General features: G+C 41.4%; 1 protein-coding gene across 6 annotated transcripts in view; it reads right to left on the bottom strand.

The window, feature by feature from the left end:
- STOX2 (storkhead box 2) overlaps positions 1 to 18,725 on the bottom strand; it is a 154,126-nt gene that overhangs the window by 41,178 nt on the left and 94,223 nt on the right. Inside the window, exon 1 of one of the 6 annotated variants that reach the window (XM_064511023.1) lies at positions 1,191 to 1,211. The exons of 3 other annotated variants lie outside the window; for them this stretch is intronic. Coding sequence is in view for 1 of the 3 variants with exons in the window: in XM_064511019.1 (XP_064367089.1) it covers positions 811 to 1,018 (208 nt within the window). In the remaining 2 variants the exon portion in view is untranslated. Of the gene's footprint in view, positions 1 to 810; positions 1,071 to 1,115; positions 1,137 to 1,190; positions 1,212 to 18,725 lie in introns of those variants that run through there. 2 more of the 6 variants (XM_064511024.1, XM_064511019.1) reach the window with 2 other exon arrangements.

Genomic DNA, 18,725 nt, shown 5'->3' with positions numbered 1-18,725 from the left:
ACTCACTTTTCCAGGAGCCTGGCAACTCAAGCTGCCTACTGTCTGGAAAGCACGTCTTGCATGCATATAGACAGTTCTCACATATGCAGCAAGTGCAACACATAGAGGTACTATTTGTGCATAACTCATCTGTCTGAGACTGTCCCAGATCTTAAGATTACAATCTAGCAATCTTAAAACAGCCTGGTTTGTAACTTGCAACCTGAGTGGTGATGCACACATAAAGCAGTTTTACAGTTTAAGAACATCTTACAACTTCAGGAAAATTTTCAATAAAGCCCTACTTGCATCTTGCTCTAGTTTGAAGGAAACACTTTCACCATTTAAGTATAGGCGCTAATGCCAATTTCCATTCTAAGACTGCGAGAAAATGCTGGACAGTTTTGCAGCAGCCGATCAAGGCCTCAACAGGAGTCTCAGCCACCAGTCTGGAAAATTCAGATCTGTATTTTGTAATTGGATGATTGTTAACAATTACAAGAGGAAATAACATAGATCAATGATGTGCTTCACAGTGCTCTAAACATCTGAAGTTTCTGTAATGTGATTCTGCAATGTGTCTAAAAACCTATTTTTCCTTTGATCTCTGGCAGAGCAATAAGGAAACCCAAAGGCACTACCTGGATATACCAGGTTTACTTGCTTTGCCACTAAATCCCACAGCTTTATAGGATGGTAAACAAGTGGCCAAATTCAGCCCTGCTACAAAGACACTCTTGCCTTCAGCTGAATGATATGCTTATGCCAGAGCCGAATTTGATCTAGACTGTCTCTTTAAAGCTACAGTAAAAGGAAAGGCATAGTGCTTACTGGGACGGCGATCTTCGAGCAGCCCCACTCGCCCCCCGGCGCTGCATCCCCTCGGGGGGCTTCCCGACACCCCACGCGCTTCGCCCCCAACCGCCGGGCCGAGCTCGCGGCCTGAGCGGCTCCCTGGCAAACGAAGCCGGTCTCTCCGGAACCGGCCGCCAGCCCCGCTGCCGCCCCCGGCCCGGATCTCGGGGGCCCCCGGCGCCATGTGAGCCGTCCGCCCCCGCCGCCTCGCGCGCACAGCGCCCACGCAGCAGCGCGCACCGGAGAGCGCGGCTGCGCAGAACTGCTCGTGCTTCACAGACCTCCCCGCCGCAGCACGACGGCCAACGGAGGCAAAAGGGGGAGAAACGCCGCCCCCGCCGCCGGCGATGCGGTACCTCAGCGGCGGCGCCGAGCGGCGGTTCCCGCCCCGCCCCGGCATGCCCCGCGCGGGGGCCATGGCAACGCGTGCGGGCAGCTCCGCGGGGAGGGGGCGCTGCGCCCTCCCGCCGCTCCCGCGGTCATACTGCTCTTAACATGACGGGGGGGGGGGAGGGGAGGGGAGGGGACAAATACACTGCTGATTTTCGTAATTTCAGAACGTAGGCAGGAAGGGGGGTGAGAGTGAACTGCCGGTAAGAGCTGCACGGCAGCACCTCGGCTTCCTTTCCCCCCTCGGAAACCCGCTTCCAGTTCCCTGCCTCGACAGCGCTTCCCCTGCCTGAGCACCCAGGATCTCGGGGCAAGGTGGGGATATTTCAGGGCCCCGGAACAAGGAAGAAAAGTAATATTCACCTGGTTAAAAAAAAAAAAAAAAGGATGTTTTTCCCTATCTCTGCACTGAACAGATTCCATGCATATTTCAACAAAAAACAGTAGCAGCATTTTGCTTCAGCCAAGACTATCTGCAATTCCACATTTTTAAATGCATGAGCAGTTCTCATAGGACATGTGTCTCTGTAAGCCAATACTGCACCAGTAAGTGCGACTGTCCAGATCCAGGTCAGGTGGAAATTACCGTAAAAAAGAAAAAAGCAGCCAGGGGGAAAACTGATTGGTTTTGGAGGGTTTAAGAGTTGTAAGACTTTTCTGTTTGGGTTTTCTTTTAGTCATTTTTATAAGGTGATAAAGTAGATTTCTATCTGATTTCCTTATCAGCACTCTTGTGAAAAATGTTCCCATATGAAGCAAGGGTCAGATAGATGCTCAATATTGCAGACAGCAGTATAGGCATGAAACTGTTTGTCGCACTGAATGTGGTGGTGTGAGGGAACACGCACTGGAGATGCGGCTGATGATGCAGGCCAAGTATTTCCAGATTAATTCGAAACAGTTGCAGTAACTAAATCCATCCTCTCCTTCAAAAGCCTAACCTTTAAGTATTTTATTTGACTTTTTAAACTCAACATGACTTCATAATTGGTCTAAGTTTAAAAAAGAAAAGTTTAAGAAAACAAAACAGAGGACCATAACAAAATACTGTCCTGTGGATGACATAAAGGTAAAATCTAAATTTGCAGTGAAACTTAGGCTGATTTTCCATCTTTTTAAAAATAAGTTATTGCATAAAAAGACAGTAGGAAAAAAAAAGGGGGGGGGTTGCAGAAGAAGGGTTAAAAGACCAGCTACCTCTATCTTGACTGAATGCCGAGCTCCTATGTCCTGAACATGCTTTGTTAAAGCAGCGACCAGTATGCACACTGAAAAGCAGCACTGTAGAGCAAATCAGCAAGCTAGAACAAAGAACCTTTTGCTGAATCTCGTTTGGTTCTGCTTATAAAATGATGTTTCAGTATACAGCCTTAAAAAACATCAAAAACAATACGAGAATTTGTCTATAAAGCCAACTCACAGAGCAATGAAGGTGCTCTGTTGTAGATCCAAAGGCATGCATTTGAGCTTTGATATGAACTTGGGCCAAAGACTCTCTCCAATAACCACAACTGTTAAATGCGCATCTTGGTTATTAGGGCTGCTGAGTCAAAATGGTGACCAGGCACGAATGCCAAAACTACCATTCTCTCATGGGCCACTGGCATCAATAACATGTACAGCTTAACCACATGAGCCTGATGGATGCTTAGGAGAAAACTAAAACAGTATTTATGTCACAATAACTCCGTGTTTGGGACCCAGCTCATGCAAACGCTGGCAAGACACGGGAGGTCTGCAGCATGCTATGGTCAAGAATCATCCCAATGACCTCATCGTCCTCCAGCACTCAGACACAACAAAGCAAGCCGAGAATGGACTAGCAGCCAATTAACAACTGGTTCAGCTGAATTCAAATGTTCTTCTCTTTATGAGTTCACTCACTGTTTGCATTACTTACGGAAGCTGCATAAATGCTTTTTCCCAGAATTTGATAGGCCACCCATCAGTGGAGTTGGCTAACTTGAAAGAAGTGGAAGCTTTGTTTGAACAATGGAAAAAAAAATCAAGAAGGTAAGGCAGCAGAGTCATACCCATTTCAAAAGGCAACTGCTACCATTCTAAACAAGACTGAGAAATGCTGCATGGCAGCAAGAGCACTAGGACCTCCCCAATCCTCCAGCCACACACTGAGAATGCACACACAATGCACAGGATTCTTGGCACAGCCCCATTATATTAAATAAACAACTGGAAGAGTGGGAAAAAACCCTCTACAAATCCTACTTCTCCATGCCAGGCAGCACAGAACCCAGCAGCAGCCTGTTTGTTTCCTGCGAGCGTGGAAGCTTGGGCAAATAGGCAACTCCAGACCAAGGCTCAGGGTAGAAGCTGCAAACTGGGACAGTGCAAAGGCTCTTTAAAAATGCCCACCACCAGATCATGTCCACAGCATTTTTCTTGCCTACATCGTTTCCCATAGTATTTTTCTGCCTTGTCTGTTTGCCATTTATGAGACCTTTAAAGGCTGGCAGTCCTCTTTTCCTCACCAAAAGCATCAAAACCCATGACTTCCTCTAGTCACGTATGAGGAAATGGCTCATTATTGGGTGACATCAGCAGTGTCTCGCATTTTACAAGATCTGAAAGAAGACAGGCCCTGCCCCAAGGAGTTCACAGCCTAGTTCAGACAGCCAACATGCTTTAGATACAATCTATGAGGCCATGGAAGCATGAGATCACTTCCTCCTTGCAATCCTCAGCTTCACATACTTATCAGTTACATCTATTTAAAAGATTCCTCTGAAAAAAAGCTCATAATGATTTTTATCAGTTTTAGTATTTGGTTTTGGGACCATCCAAGAATCTTCAGTTATTAAACATTCGTGATTCTTTTTTTCCTCAAGTGCAGGAGGAGGAACCTGGCAAACAAGAGAGGACAGGATGACTGACAACAGCTTACAGCTAAACCAGCAACTGCTCAGCCAAATCGCACAATCCACAGAAGTGCCACAACTGTTAAAGACAATAAACCTACAGTCTAAAAATATAATTTCTACCAGCATCTCTTGTATTGTATTTAAAGAAATTAATGAAAGAGCTGGTGCTCATGTATTTATGCAGTATCTGAACGTAAAGGATTCCTTAGCTTTCTCAATGTACTGTCTGTTACCGGAAGCCTGGAATGATCTAATTATGGCTTCTGCATAAAGGATTTGCCCAGACACTAAAATCTGGGGCATCTGCTGGAGGCTCACAGTATGTTTTTGCTCTTTTCTCCTTCACCACTAAAAAGGAAAGATTATAGCAACGTTTAAACTGGACTGAGCACTTAATTTGTTCCAACTTCCCACCTCTCTCAGCTGCAGGTTCAAAAACGTCAACCTGAACTGAATTAACAGACAATCATCAAGCAAATTAGTTACGGCAAGAACCAAATTTGAGGCCCTGCACTGAACAGTAATAACTCCAGGAGGAGGTCCTCAAACAGCACACACGCAGTTCTTCCAGCCACTGGGGAAAAGCTTCATGACAGGTCCAGCACACCGTAAGTCCTGCAGACTGATCATCAGGATTCCCTAATCTGCACCAAGAAGACAGCTTTCATCCAAAAGAAAGGGTGGTAAAGGGGACGTAAAGCCATGTAATGTATTTATTGTGCATTCAATTCTGTGACTGTAACTGACAGAAATGTGCCTGGGCCAACTGCATGCTACTCATATGGGGTAACTCGCCAATCATTCAAATAGTTTCTGGGGCAGATTTTGCAGCCTGTGTTGAGCACTGTGGTGCAGCAGTTGCACTGCTCGGGGTACAGGGCTGGCTAGATCAGAGCTAGCTCTGGTCTGTCTATACAAACCGAAGCCATGCTTACAGACCCTAGTACTCAGCATATCCTAGTCACATGCTTGGCCCATCTAGACATTTTTGCTATTTTGAAATTTTGGCATTTGGAAAACCCTACTGCCTCATCTATGCAAAATGCTCTCCTCTATGCCAGAAATATTCCATTTATAATAGGGAGCTGGGGTTAAACAGGCAATAGATAAGCATATCCGTCTGTATCGCCCTTGAAACATGGCCCATAAGGGAATACAGAAATCATGTCAGAGGCATATGTTAGAAATGATATATTCTTGTCCGCACTTAAAACTTTAGCAGGAAATTGGTTTCTGACTACATATCAGGTGTTTTTAATAGGCATCCACAAACTAGCAGTGGAACAAGTATAAAAAGAACCCAACTCCCTTCAACAGCCCTGGAGAAATCAAAGTTGACCTGTCTTCTCAAAATCAGTTCAAAATGCTCAGCCCCTCTTCAGCCAAACTGACAATGGGTACGTATAGATAAGGCTTGAAAGATCAAACCATTCCGGCCTGACCTACAACAGAAAACAAAGCCATTGCTAACAGCAAATTTCAGCTAGATCCCCTGGACTAATTCTGAAAATGGTGTTGACAGGACAACACCATCTTAGTGCCGGTTCAGATGGCATCAAGAGTCCAGCACTAAGCTACTGATATTCTGTGGTACTTCCCCTTTGTTTCTAGGAAAGGGGTGGAAGCCCTTACACAGACAAACCATTGTTTGCCCATGGCATTTATGGGCACCCAGCTGTGCAGCAGAGCTAACCCAATCTAACGGTGTTGCTCTCCTCAGCGATCCCCAGGACAGCCCCACTTGCCTTGAGCCAGCACTTATGCTCATCTGTCCCAGCCACGTGAGTCTGTTTAGGGAGCTAATCCAGCAGAAGGATAATCCTGCCAAAAGAACAGAACACTTTTATGCCAATCCCTGGACCAGTGCACTGCTAGGACAGATGAGGACCCATCTAGAGCAAAGGAGGAGGCAGGAGCATGCGGCCAATGTGGGTATGGGAAGCAGGACCTCCTGTTCTGGGGGATGCTGGCTATAAGAACTGCTCAAAGGTATCATGAAACCGCACAGTAACATGGCCACACACCACAAAAATTACTGACACGGTGCTGACCACCCTCATAGCAAGTCCACGTGACAGCTAGAATTTTCAAAGGGGTTTAAAAAGGCATACTAAATTCCATCACTTTTTCAGGCATCTGGGATTAGGTCTATCACCACTAATTTTATCAGTAGAGGGCAACTTTTGCAAAAGCTGCCTGGGGTGGACAAGCATAGTGTATCTTATCTGATAGGCCATTGAGACTTGAATAAAATAAGGATGCCTAGCTGGACTAAACAGGGATGTAAATAGCAAGCATGCATTCCAAGAATATGTTTAAAAATAGTGCTTTCTGTCAGTATGGCATGTACCTATTTTCAGTAGTAGTACCAAGGATCTGTTTAAAAACTATCACCACCATTAACTGAATTTCCCAAGGAATATGGTCTGTTAGACATCAGACACCAATCATTCTAGTGGAAAATAACAAATAACATGCAAGAGAAATAAGACAGAATCCTGTAAATTTCCACCCACTTCTGGAATATCTCCCCAAAATGCAGAAGACGACACACAGCCAGAAAGCACGGTTTCACAGGAACTATGTCCTACTACAGAATACAGTTCCACTGAAATTAAATTGTATCAGAAAATCACACTGATATTGTAAAATAATTACTTTGGAAAGAGGGAGAAGTATTTTGACAAATATCAAAACTTCCTGTTACAGTATTCCTCAATAAAATATTTGTTTTTCCCTTCAAATTAATTTGCTTAAAAAGGCTGCAGTAGGTAAAGCAATATTTAAAACATTTAAACAGTCAAATTTGAAACAAAACAACTTGATTTTGCTGGAATATTTCACCTCATCTAAAACTACTGGCTTTGGACTTCTTTTCCATGTGAAACTCTGTTTCAAATCTGAAAACAATTTCCTTAGAATCTCAAACAGCTCCACAAAAGAGCTTCTGTCTACTAGACAACCATACATAAGACTTGAGTTTTACAACATGAGTTTACAACATAGGTCCTAACAAGAATATCCACTATTGTGTATTTCCTCATGCAAAATTTAGGAGTCTGAACATATTAGCTCCAAATGAAAATTTTCATTCAGTCTGAGCACGATTTGTACTTCAAGTGGTTCTGTGGCCTTGTTCATATCTAGATCCCTGTTCTGTTAATTTACCTTGTGAATGTGATACTCAATTGATTTGTATGTGTTTATATACATGTACGTAGAACTCAAAAAGCAGCAAGAGCATTGCATCAGCCTGAACACCTGCACTATGTTGACTGAAGCAGAGAACGATGTCTATTGTTTCTCTTATTAACCTCTAACTTTCTAGCCCCGTAAACTCTTTACTCCTCTGCCAATAACAGAAATCATGCTGACTCCGTTTGACTTGTATATTTCCACTGTGACCAGAGATACAGATCTTTAAGAAAAACAGTAGAAGTAACTAACAAATATTCTTATAAATTTTATAAAGCCCATTGCCCTGAGTGCCCATTTGTATGGAAAATGTTTAAACTGTTCCATTTAAAAAAACTGCAGTCCTAAGGGAGCTTTTAGAGCTATACACAAAACAGTTTCATGCAGATTGAGGGCATTAAGCAGTTCATGCAAAAAAAAAAAAAAAGAAAAGAAAAAAAAGGCTCGAAGAACTGTTCCAAAAAGAAAGCAGGAGTATTTTAAGTCCGAGACAGATCTCATACATCACACTCACACAGAAAACAAACCGAGAAGAAACCAAAAGGAAACAGCTGATAAGCTACAGAATAGATTATTTCCAAAGGCTTGCTTAGTCAGTATCTAATGTATATGACTGTCACTATAATTTTTCTTCTAATTTAAAATTTAAACCTTAAACAGAAAAACTCATTTTGCACTGCCTAAGTTTACCACTCTTTATAGCAAGCTATGCATTTAGGCAGAACAGAGAGTAAAGATCCAAGAAAGACAGAGCTAGAGGAGATTGTCATCACATGTCACCCCAAAAACAGTATTGTTTCAGCAAACAGAAAATTCAGACAGGAAATTAGAGGAAGATTCCTAACCATGACAGCAGTAGGGTAATGGAATAGCTTGCTAAGAGAAGCAGTAGGGGCCAAATCCCAGCCGATTTTTAAAATGGATCTAGAGCCATTTTTGAAAAAGGTTATAATACTCACTCACCTGCAGCAGCAAGAAATTGGCCTCTAAGACCCAAAAAGCTTATTTCTTCAGATCCAGTTCCCTACCAGAAGACAGCTGTGGGAAAGGCATTAGCTGAAGAGGCATCTGAATACCTGGAAGACAGGCTACAAAGGAGCAGCATTAAGACAAATGCCTGAGGGGCAGCAGGACTGCTTTGGAAATGTTTATTTTAATTTCAAATCTTGATTCTAAATTGATAAAGAGAAGCCCTGAGCAAAGGAACTGGAATGGTAATATTGTCTGGAACATGATTTCATCTTCCCCACCCCACAAATTGCCTGTCAGCTCAGAGGGGCGTCCTAAGGCTTAGCAGCCAAGGCTTGCTGCTGGAAGAACGTGATCCCACTGGACGAATGGAGAGCTAGCAGGGTTTTTCAGGTCAGGCTGGGATCCAGTACAAAGCTGTGGGATTAAGCAATTTGTGCAAGCGAGGCAGGACTCTCAAGAACAGAAACCTTGCTCCTGGGAATAAGATCTGGAGTGTCTAACCAAGCTTTTCTTTAGGAAGAGACCTGCCAGCCCTCAGTTTGTTCCTACTTTGATGTTTAAGGCGTCAGAGAGCATAACATTTCTGCAAATAAATAAGTCATACTAAGAAAATATTCCATGCTGCCAATTCCTAATGCATACAAAAATATCCTGAAAAACTGAGTTTTGGTTGCTGCATGGCAAAAACTCCAAGATTGCTTAAAAATGTGCTATGCACTTGCCTTGAAGTCCAACAACATTCTTAAAGCCCATGAATGGCTGACATTTTTCTGCTGCTAGAGAATGCATAAAACAGTAAAAATAAATAAGCACTGTGAAAAGAGGATCTAACTGGTGGACACATTCTTGAAATCTGGACATATGGTTTAGGTATTCGTTTCTCACTATATGCCTGTTTTTGTGATCTTATGTCTGACCTCTTTTGGCAAGAATACTGATTATCTGTCTTTCTACTGTCTCTCATATTGGAGCGCGGATCCTTACCAACATTGTTTGCTATTTATTATCTATTACTGACATGCCGCTCACAAAGATGATGATCACCTAACACCAGCTGATTTCAATGGAAACTAATGATGTATAGTGCCTTACAAGATGAGGAAGATGCACCATGCAGAATGTCCCCATGCCTCTGTTGTACTGGATGTGCTCTTGCAACAGTTAGGGCTACTCATTAACCAATATTAGCTGAATAAAATAAAACAGCCATTTTAAAGTAGCACCAACTTTTTGAAAGTGCAGTTAAACTAAGATGCAGCTAAACTTTAAGAGGCAGAAAATGAAAGTATTTTAGCGAGAAACTTCATCCTGAGCTTCTACTTTATCTCCCTGAACCTCGCACCTGGTAGCATGGTGTCACAAAAATCTAAGCAGATTTTGAATACTTAAAAATAAAATAAAATAAAATAAATAAAATAAAATAATGAGCTCTCAGGAATTCCATGGTTGAAGCCACATAGCCTCTTCAGAAGAGGATTCCTCATCTTAGGAGCTAATTTTGTGCTACCTCCTGTTTACAAACAGGAAGCATGTCCACAAAACTGCATGGGTGAAAGCCATTTAAAATGTGTTTCTAATTATGCTATGAGAGAAACTGCTCATGGAGTTATTCACACAAACTATTTCCATTTGTTAAAGCCATTATCCTGATTCTCTGACTACTCCCCCTGCACCCCATTAAAAATCAAAAGACAGAAAACTATTTAAAAGTTCTGACGTGACAAAAGCCAGCCCCAAAACATTGATCTAAATGTACTCGACAATGCACTTAAAACTCCAATTCCAGTACCTTACCTCTTCAAATAAACTTCCCGGGCTCATTCAAAATGTAAGCATATTAAACTTACACACACAGATGGAACTTTCTAGCTTTCAGAAGAAGATAATGAATCACAAAGTTAACTTTGTGCTTTCAAGAGGACTCTTGATTGTTGCTTCAGTGATTTTGCTTTCAGCCTCACCCTGTCCCCATCCTGGCATGTTCTGCTACAGAACACACACCGAGATCAGAAAGGGTTTGCTTAAGATTCAGAGAGGAGATAAAAAGTAAGGGTGATTAGAAGTGTTCTCTACCACTCTTGAAAGGATGGGGGGGAGGCACGAGGAGGCTAGGGGGAGGGTGATGGGTGGAAGCAAAAGAGCATAGATAATATAATGAGAAAGGGGAAATACTGTTCCAGAATGAGATAGAAGATGAAGAAAGGGAGGGAAAAAAGAGAGATCTAAAGAGTTATGAAGAAAAAAGAGGCAAACTGGCAGTTTCTGAATTCTTGAGAGAACAACCGTCTAAAGCATTAGGGAAATGGATGTCATTTTTAAAAATTTAAGCTAGAAGACAAAAAAGGATTTAAAGGAGAAAATGAGGGATATATATCTATACTGAGGGGGTTCCCAACAGACACTCATGCTATCCTTTATGAAGCTCTGGAATTTGAAGAGGCAAATGTCTAGAAAATACTTTTCCTCTGAAGAAAAACTGGACAAGTCTACAATAAACAGGAGACCTAAAAGCAAACAGACAACATCAGCACAACGGTGCTCTTGGCCACCCAGATCAAACACACACAACTAATGAGCTCTTTACTTGACTACAACGTGAGGCGATGGTGGGTCAAGGCTCAACAGCTGCATCCTTCCCAGCGCACTCTTCCCAGCTCTCACCAGGCCCTTGCGCAGCCTCAGCATGTACTCCCAGGTTAAGACTGCCTTAACCTTTCGTTCCTGCAAGGCCTGCTCGTTTCTACACATTGCAACCCAGATCAATTAAACAGAAGGGCAGGACACCCTCAGCAGGCTGAAAGATACCCAAAAGGACGCACTAGATTCCTGCTGAGCCTCCAGTATGAGGAGCACAAACACTGTGATTTCAAAGGATGCTCTCAAACTATAAAAATCATGAGGCATAATGGGATGGCCTTCTGGGAGTGACAGCATGAAGACTATGGCAGAAGCCCTAGGCTGGCCCAGGACAGGCTGAGCATCCTGAATAAATTTTCCAAGCATCTATTTGAATGTAAGCCTACATTGCAGTCTTGAGGAAAAGCAGCACTGGGAGAGGAGTGGAATCCACAGCCTTTGAATGCCACTCACCATTTCTGACCATGGGAGGATGGATGGCCAAAGAGGATGGATTTCTATCCAGGCTACTGCAAGGAATGGGATAAACTTAGCATAGGACAAAAGCCCAAATACTTTCCAGGCAACATCTCCCTCATTTTATTCCCGCGACTTACTATCCAAGATGGATTCCTAAGAATATATATTTGGTTTCTTGTTTCTCTTTCTCCGTTTTCAGGACATAATTAAGTTTCAAAGTGAAGAAAGAAGGGGAACCAGCTCTGTGTCAGCAATTAGCTCAACACCCTGTTAATATCCACCCATAATCTCTCCCAGTCTAGGCATGTATGATCTGAGAACTCTTCATGAAGAAGAAACTCAGGACAGTTTATGAGACCTTGGGTAGATTAATTTTCCAGTGGTTGCCTCAATATGTTACCAGTCCCCTCCATTTCTTGGTGTACCTTCACTTACCAGGCAACACATAAAGTCTCCTGTGAATAAGTAACCAGGTACTATACTTCGGCTCCACGAACCCTATCCTCCTAATTTCAGGGCCTGTATCCCCGACACGTGGGATATGAGCCCACTTGGAAATGAGAAATCCTTTTCTCCCAAGCATTAGGAGATCCTTCAGTTTATATTTAAAGTATGATACAGCTGAGTACAAGCAGCTGGAATAATCTCAAAAGCTTTATTAAGTTTTTTCTCTTTCAGCTCTTTTACTTGTTAACAAATTGGGTTAGAGCTTCACAGTCTATGGGTGTGAGTACTTAGAAAAGAAGGAAAAGATCATAAGTTACAGTCACAGCTTTTAATGAGATGTCAAAGTTCCTTAAAATCCCACAAAACCAGTATCACCTAGTACAGTAATCCATATTGAATGTGTGTCACAACAGCATATGCACACCATTTCCCTTGCTGCACTGCTTAGTCAAGTCATGCTGACATGCAAGAATATGGAACCCTACATCTCCATTTTTTACCCTTCCCCAGCCTCAGTGATGACAGGTACCAAGCCTGTAAACCAGCATTGTCTTGAGAGGCCCCCAGGCAAACACTGCTGAATCTAGCCTTGCAGACGTCGTGTAGAGCTTCACAGGCCACTGTGATGAGATGTTTCTGGCTATTTTGATAGCCAAAGTGATTTGGAGGTAGGCAGGCAGTTCTCAATTTTGCCTTTAGCCTTCCCAATGTCTTGGGAAAACACAGACAGATTAGCATTAAACTGCTAGAGTGAGAAAAGGTGACCTAAATGATAAAAAAAAGATATTGCATCCTTGCTGCTAACAGGACTGTTCACTTCAGAATGGAGGGGCTATCTCTTTCTTACTAACATTTTTCTCCATTTATGTACATAGATACAAACACACACATACACACACACACACAGGTTCTCATCAGTGGACAAGGACTGAATGACAGAACATTAAGAATCACTTCTCTTTTTCTTGTCAATTTTTTTAAACAAAAAGCAATAGACTTTGTGCAGTTTGTGGGGGTTGTTTTTAATGCAACTGTTCTATACAAAACTACAAAGATAGGGCAGATAATAGCTCTGCAGCAAAAAGGGAATAAAAACTCCCATAGGACCATATACCCCAAATTCCAAAGTAAGATCTCCCTTTTAAACTACATTGAATATTCTGGATTCATCTTCCTTGCTGCACTACTATTTCACTAACAGAATTTACTGGCAGCGTAAAATGCAGCAGAATGTTTCATTCTGCATATATTTTGCATCTCCTCTTACCCTTTAAGTACGTTGTTTGTTTAGATCTTAAGTCTTCAAGGCAGTTGCTATCTGCTATTTTCTCTGCTCAGCACAATGGGTACCCCTTAGGCACATTTGCAGTACAAATAAATAATCAGCATCTTGTCTTCTGCTGCACACCGTGCATGTGAAGTTCGGTGAATACAGAGCCAAGTTCTGAATTTCTGGTCATGGGCAGGCCATAGTCAATAGAAAGACAGGGGGAACTGGGTTGAGTTGGCTGGGATGCAAAAGAAGGGTCAAGTCGAAGACCTACCCCACAGAGGTCAGTCTAAACCAAAATTTGACCATCATTACTGGTTATTAGAAATTGTCCCCAAGTTCTTCTCTCCACATCATTTCCCCCAAGAATCAAACCACGCTGAGCAACCGGTACAAGAAGATGGAGACTATCTTCTTTTACCGAAACACAAATACAATCTTTACATTGTGATGGATACCTACAGTTTATTGCAGTAAGTTCTTTAATAGAATAAAGGCTTCAGTTCGTTGGCCAAAATATCCTCTGAAAGAGACTGAGACAAACCGAATATCTGGTCAATATCTGAAGATTTCAGTATTATCCTTGGGGAAAAGAGTGTTAATGTACTACTACAGTGAAATAAGAATAAAAATTGTTGTAAAGGTATCAACAAAACATTGTACTTGATGTCCAAGAATATATCAATTGAGTTTTGTTCAAAGAAAGAGGAAGCACTGTAAATCCTTGTAAAAATATGTATTTATATTGACGATGTTCACGGGGAAATCATGAAAGGTCTCTGAAGATTTGGGAGACATCTATCCACACAGCCAAAACAGTAATGTTACATGTGATCTATCCCATAGCACAAAGAGCAAAAGAAAGACAGTAAATATTTAAAGCAAGACTCAAAGAGATAGAATAAAGTAAACCTGCATAATGTATTCATATGGATGACAAAGAAGTTATATATGCTCCCACAGCTTTCACTTAAGAAAAAAAACCCACTATGAAATCTAACAAAGCAGACACAGACAGTGTCCAGCACTACAGGGCTCAAAAGAAAAAAAATTCACTAAAACAACGTTAAACTAAACTAAATGATAGAGAACAAAAAAACAAAAAGTAAAAAAAAAGCAAGCGCTCAATCAGAAATGGAAAGATGTGTCTGTATGTGGGATATATACACATACACATGACAACACATGCATGCTTGTTGAATAAGCTCTTTTTCTACAGATAGCATAAACATTCAGGGGGAGGTTCTGAGCAGGTGAGAAAGACTTTAGCACAGGTAAACCATTCAGTGTCATTTCTTATGATAGCTAATACTAGAATATCTGCAGACAAAAAGCTAATTAGGCCCTGAACATTATTTAAATAAAGGGGTTTGACAAAGCATCCAACACTAAGCATGGCAAGTTGCAATACTGCATTTCTCAGGGGAACATACTGGATCCATTACACAGCCAAGGAAGCAAACTGCCTTAAGTTTGGGCTGGGGGAAAAGGGTTGTTTGTTTTCCTGCAAACGCTGAAGCAAAGTCTACTGTTTTTTAAATTTGGACATTTTAAATGAATTTTCTGCTGCAGCAGAGACACCTAGCATATCAGGATATGCTTTGTTCTTCTCTCTCTGCTGCCTACCCAGAGCAGCCCAAGTCTGGCAAAGGTGACTTTGAATCCCCTTTGGTTCTCCCCACCATGACCTGCTCTGTGGTCTCTCAAGCAGGATCTGGTTACAGCTGTCTCCCTGAAGCTACACAGCATGCAGAAGTCTTATCCAGGAATACATCCTCTTTTTCCAACAGTCTCCCTACTTAGGGCTTGTGCACAGTCCTCAAAGGCATCCCTAAGGTTGCTTTTTTCTGCAGTATCTGCACTGAGGAAAGTCTTCCCCCAGGTTTAAGGGCTTTTACCTGCCACTCTATTCATTTTGCTTCAAACTGAGGGGCCACAACCAGTCTAGGTGTTCTCAAAGACTAAATTTAAAGTGCAACCAGAACTCTCTTGCATTCTAACTGTATTGATATTCATACTTTTGACTGAGCGTTACTGTCAAGTTTTGGCTATGCACAGAGTTGAGAAGAAAACTACCCACTTAAAGGGAAATTTGTAACTGAATACAAAGTTCCAAGACCACTGCTACACTACCATAGGACACACAAATAGTTCTATCCACACAACACATTCACTAATCTTCCAGCCTTGAGTAAGAAAGAAAAACATCATCATGTAAAAGATACTGCAGGGATGCCAGAAACAGTTCTTTTGTCAACCAGACCCACACTGTACCTGCTTTCTCTAGTGTGCAATTCCTGCAAGCATGGAAATAACCACATGTTAAATCCTAGAGAGATAACTAAACACATAATATCTATTAGTCCAGCAACAGTTTGAACTGAGGATGAAATGAAATGCAAAATGAGCTGGTGAGTGACTAGTAAATACTACTATCTCCCTTTAAATACCTCTTTTGCTAAGCAAAAATCAATGATGGTGACTGAAAAAGCCAGGGGCAGTCTCTCTTGTGACCTGTAAACCATCTATTAAAACCTGGGATGAAGTCAAAAGGGAGAAACAATTCAAGACTCGCAAACAAGACAGACACCACCACTGCTTCTCCAGACGTAGCCCATTCATCTGCGCATCCAGCAGACAATTTTGCTTCTGTCTAGTATGCCAGCCACCCTTGTTCCATCTCCCAGCTAGTGATTAATCACTCTTGAGTAGAGCAATTCATCCAAGGCAAACCTTGGAAACAGAAAGACACTGTGGGAAACTTAGGCTTCACTTTTGAAGTGCTCTATTGGTGAAACTGAAAGTAGTAAAGCCACGTGGAATCACAAGGTAGTATTTCCGACTGCTGAAAGGTATCCGAGATCTTGCGGCAGACAGAAAAAGCAAACCAGTTACACTTCTTTATATTAACTACTTCACTGCCATTGAATACACTTTTCACATCATACAAATAGTTTAACAGTAAGTTCTTTGATGGAAGCGAGGCATCTTTCAATACCAAAGATGTAACAAACATCTTCTACAAGCAACATGGTATTTGGTGGCAATGTGTGCTGATATCCCAGCCCAGCCTCAGCTCCATTTTGCCAGCCAGTGCGCTGCCTTCTCATGTTCTGCCTTTTCAGCCAGGAATCCATTGCCCTGCTGCTATCACCGCTTTCTCTTCTTCCTCCATGCTCTTTGTGACAGCTCTTGTCAAAAACTGGCCAAAATATAAGTTTGAGTTAAAAGGCTGAATTATCTCACTAACAACATATATGAAGACAATTGCCAAGCATGCTTCGGTAAATTAAGTTTACGATAGCAGTAACATAAAATGAGAACCATTCTTTTGGGCACAGCCGAAGTCTGGTACTAGTTATGATATGCAGCCCTGGCTAACTCAAGTTCAGTTCCACGTCAGGAGGCAAACTAGAAGCAGTTTTTCCTGTTCTGCTTTGTTTATTCCTGATAATGTCACTACTTATTCTCTCAGGCTACTTCATGAACTGGACACAAAACCCTACAAAAGAACCAGTACAAAAATACAGAAGTATTGTGTAATCAACGTAAAAATAGGTTTTTTGCAATTAAAGCAAGAAATGACTAAGACTGGCCTAGATTAATAAAATACACTTCTAAGTAAGGTCATTAATGACAAAAATAGGTGGTCTCTGAAGCAGGGGGGCAGTTTATATTAACACAAGCTTTTACTTCAGGCCAGTGTGATTTGCATGTACTATTCCCCAATTTTTAAAAGTGTTACATTTGTGTACAAACATTCAATTCCACTTGAGAAGAATGGCTTGCATTCATATGTGCAGGAGGCTGGGCTATATGGCCTCGGAGGTCCCATCCAACCTGAATTTTCCTGTCATCTTGACACTCCAGTATGTAAATGTTGAATCAGATGCTAGTTTGTACAAACTAGCTGAGGTCACTGGAGGCAGAGACTCTGGAATCCGAGACCTGTGTACTCACAGAAAATATGCATCGGTTTTCATGCTAAACTTCTGATGCATGTCATGCAACACTCAGCAGCGATCAATGTCAGGTCTCAACTCTGCAGACTCTGACACACATGTATCCTGTGACTGGCACCATTACCTTGGATGCGTTACCAACAGCAGTACAATTAAGCAAACATGCAGAATGGGGGCCTTAATGCTATCACTCATGCATATTTTTGAGCAGTATACTTTTATTGAAAACTTAACAGTAAATAACTAAGCTGGGGTTTTGTTATCTTTCCTAATGCATCTTTAGATTTTGCTGATGACATTATGGGTTTTGTGCATCTTCGGGCTTTGTTTATTTGCTTTGCTGGCAATAGGGCCAGCAAATAGGATCAGGGAAGTCTCAGGGTTGAGACTGGTGGAGCGGTAACATTCCCAAGGACTGTACAATAGAGCAGTGTCTTCTAAAGTAGGTTATGTGAAGGATGTGCGGAAAGGCACGAGAGGGAGGGGTGACTGTGGAAAATATGGATGACGCATCGCTAGGATGAGCTCTTTGATAATACATGGCAGTGATTTATTTTCCTGGTGGGAGCTATGCTTCCAAAAGTTGGGGAAATCCAGATCTACAGCACTGTTTCCTCATTTAACAGAATCCTTTTAGCCAACTAGTTCTGCAAATGTGGACAACTTGGTTACAAATGGCTTCACGCTTAGCTTCTGTCTTAAGCCTGTGCCCAGATGACCCATTTTGCACATTTCAACCAAGAATAAAGTGACCTGATTTTCAAAAGTGCTGAGCACCAGCTGTTCCTATTGTGTTCACAAGCCTCACTATAGGCTCCTATTTTGAAATTCTTGGCCTCATTAGAATTTCGAGGCAGTAGAGTGATTATATGTTCTTCTATTTGCCATATGCCTATTTATTTTAGTTCAAATATAAAAGTCTGACTAAACTACTTCAAAAATCCTCAATGCTCTGAATTAAAACAAGTATGCTTGCCATTGAAACTACATACTGCAACATAAGTGAACCACATGATCTTTAAAAATTTTTTTTTTTTTTTAGCACAGAATAATGAATAGATTGAAGGATAGAATATTTCAGCCTTAGCGTCTTTTTTCTTTTCCTTCTTTTTAATGAGTTACTTCGGAAGGCAAAAAAGGTAGTATCCCAGATCATTTAAACATGAACTTAGATTTCTGAGATGAAGTTACTTTTCTATCTACTACATAAAATTAGGTAAACAAATTCAAGAACACTCTTCTACACTTGTCACCTAGTGCTCTTTACACAACAAATAGATATTTGCCTGTAAACATTTTTTTAAACTGTTACTTCAAAATATCACTGTCATATCGGAAACCAACATATCACATTGCTTGTGCAAAAAAAAACCAGACGAGTACATTATTTCTCCCCTCAACATAAATGCTACAGATCAGTTAAAACAACAAAACAAAACAACTTACCATAAATAACAGAATAGGCTGTGCCAAAGATCAATGCACAATATTTCAATTAAGCTAGTTTTCAAATCGTTTAATTTTAATGTTAAATTTAAACATTTTTAAATTAGACTAAGTTGGTTTTTAATAAAAAGGTGGCAAAAGATAGTCAAAATACAATCTATTTTCTAAGACTTCCTGTTGCATCATTATTGATAAGCAGCTCTCTTTTACATTAAGCTTAGCCTGAAAGCCCTA

Source organism: Dromaius novaehollandiae, chromosome 4 (assembly GCF_036370855.1).
Source record: "Dromaius novaehollandiae isolate bDroNov1 chromosome 4, bDroNov1.hap1, whole genome shotgun sequence".
NCBI classification, from domain to species: Eukaryota; Metazoa; Chordata; class Aves; order Casuariiformes; family Dromaiidae; genus Dromaius; species Dromaius novaehollandiae.
This window is presented reverse-complemented; position numbering and strand designations above follow the sequence as displayed.